Raw genomic sequence first — 2,330 nt, forward strand, 5'->3', positions numbered from 1 at the left:
CCCCCCCAGAAATAATTCACCAAAAGGAGTGGGCTCAATGACACATCACTGGATGGATGATGAAGAGTCTGTGAGGCTTCTGTCAACACTTCCAGAGCCGCAGTGGGTCCTACCTGTTGTTTAACAACCTGTCAAAGATCACCAGGTGTTTATGTTTTGGAAAATCTGATGCTCAGCTACTGTGGCTCCAATGTGCACTGCTACTGAGGGGCTCAAACTGACAGCACAGGAATGGGGGGACTCTTACCCTCGTACCCTGGCTACGGCCCTGCACTGAGCCTCCTTCAGTCAAATAGCTTCAACTACATCTCTTTTAATGAAGAAAACACAGCTGCTCACCTATTGTCGTAATCACAGTGATGGCGAAGTAAAAGGAGCCAGCAAATTTCCACTGGACCCCCGCTTTGTGAGGTTTGAGCTGCAACACGACGTGCTCCAGCTCCTCGAAGTTCTCTTTGGTCAAGTTATATTTGCGCATGAGTTCGTACTTTCTGGCGTCGAGCTTCCTCTTGTGACTTTTCTCCTGTTTCGACTCCAGGGTCTCGAACACGGCCGCACCGACCACCAGGTAGGTGAGGATGCTGATGATGAGGGCGAGAGTCCTGGCGTTTTGTCTCTTCATGGTAATAAGGAAAAAACATTCGTCAAGTGGTGCAGGCGGGAGCTGAAGACTCTGTGCGACCTTCTCCTGACGGACTCCGGATCCAACAGAGGGGGGGGGGGGACTTTGGAGAGGGAGCTGTTCTCTCAGCACCACCCCCACATCACAGTTGGGTTGCTACTGTATTTGGACTATTTGTCACCGACTTATATTTAGATTCCGCAGAAAAGGAACACAGGGGCAATCCCACAGACTGTCAGAGGCGGATTCTTGGAGTAGTAGCTCAAATCATGCGCTCACCTATCCGGAGTCTTTGCGCACAGCTTTTCCTCCCTGAGGCCAAAATAAACAGTCCTTTTCTTCGACTCACTGTTCAGCTCAGCCTCCAACGAGAAGCCCGCAACGTTGTCAAATATCCCCGCTGCTGTATGATTCATGTGTTCATTCACAGATAACATATTTACCTAGTGGCTATTTAAACAGAGCTCTACTGGCTTCACAAGTTGTCTAGCAACCTAATGATAACTAGCCTTTTCCGTGAGTAAATATTTAAGAGCCACATCCTTTTCATGGTGAGCAGCCTGCAGGAGTCTTCAAATACAGGTTTTATCACTTTATCACACAGAAAATCAACTAGTATAATTATATATATCCTATATAATAAAATGGGGGTTGGAAAATGATTTATAAATTGTTATGGAATTAAAGTTTTTGACTTTAGCACATCAATATTTATCTTGTGTTCCTGTATTCTGTATTACTCACACTGTTTATTATATGAATGTCAATAAATGTTCATTGTTTAATGCATTTCAATAGTCGACCATATGGTGCCGATATTTAGAGAGCAGGGCGGCCGATATATAATGCCGATGTCAAAGCAAAGATAAAAATAATGTATAATTCTATTCTGCTCCACAGAAAATTCAGGCATATGTTCACAGTAGGATTCATGAGGTTTATAGTTCGGGGCTTAAACCAACTTTTTCACCACCCGCAAACGTCGCAGACATCAGTCGATGACGGGTTGTTTTATTTTGATATATAATGTGTCCTCCATAATGAAAATGACTAATGGTGGGGACAATATTAATGAGATATCACACAGAAAGTTTTAATATCAGAGAGCCTTTATTTGCTCTCCTGCTGCTCCAGGTGGGGGTCTGTTAATGCTGGTTTAAAGGATCCGTTTACTCAAAACAGTGAGCACTCCTCAGCCTCTGGAAACGGCTTAGCTATAATGTCTAATGTGGCTCTTCAGGAGATTCCCAGAGGTTGAAAAAAAACAAACAAACAAAAAAACATGATGATGTCATAGTGATGTCATCAGGGTTATCTGGGCCCCCCAGAGAGTGTGCGTTACAAAGTGGAGGAGTGGAAGTATTTAAATGTATATGTCATTTCTGCTGCTGGGAGGTCTCTCACATCAAAATAATAACAAAAAGACAAGTTTAATGATGCCATGATGCCGCGTGGGATCATGGGAGTTGTTGTCTTCACCACCATCGCTGTCATTGCAGTCAACTTCTCCAGTTTTTCTATTTATACATATTATACATATAGGATTATATTTTCTATTCTACCGGGAGCCGAATTTTCCGCAGACGAAATGGACTCGATGATTAAAATAAACACTGAACAAAGCAAAAGTTCCACCTTTAAAATGAGTTTCACCGACGCTGTTTCACAGACGAAGGACGTCCCAGAGGGGCTGCGATCCGAGCTGCTG

The 2,330-nt window shown here is 43.7% G+C and overlaps 1 protein-coding gene across 1 annotated transcript in view; it reads right to left on the minus strand.

The window, feature by feature from the left end:
* Positions 1 to 687, minus strand: part of kcnk3b (potassium channel, subfamily K, member 3b) — a 5,372-nt gene extending 4,685 nt beyond the window's left edge. Inside the window, exon 1 of the mRNA XM_035673433.1 lies at positions 340 to 687. Coding sequence (XP_035529326.1) covers positions 340 to 622 — 283 coding nt within the window. The 5' untranslated portion in view covers positions 623 to 687. The remainder of the gene's footprint in view (positions 1 to 339) is intronic.
* Between the last annotated feature and the right edge of the window lie 1,643 nt (positions 688 to 2,330).

The sequence above is a fragment of the Morone saxatilis genome, unplaced genomic scaffold (assembly GCF_004916995.1).
Source record: "Morone saxatilis isolate NCDOM2014 unplaced genomic scaffold, NCSU_SB_2.0 Contig3, whole genome shotgun sequence".
Classification (NCBI taxonomy): Eukaryota; Metazoa; Chordata; class Actinopteri; family Moronidae; genus Morone; species Morone saxatilis.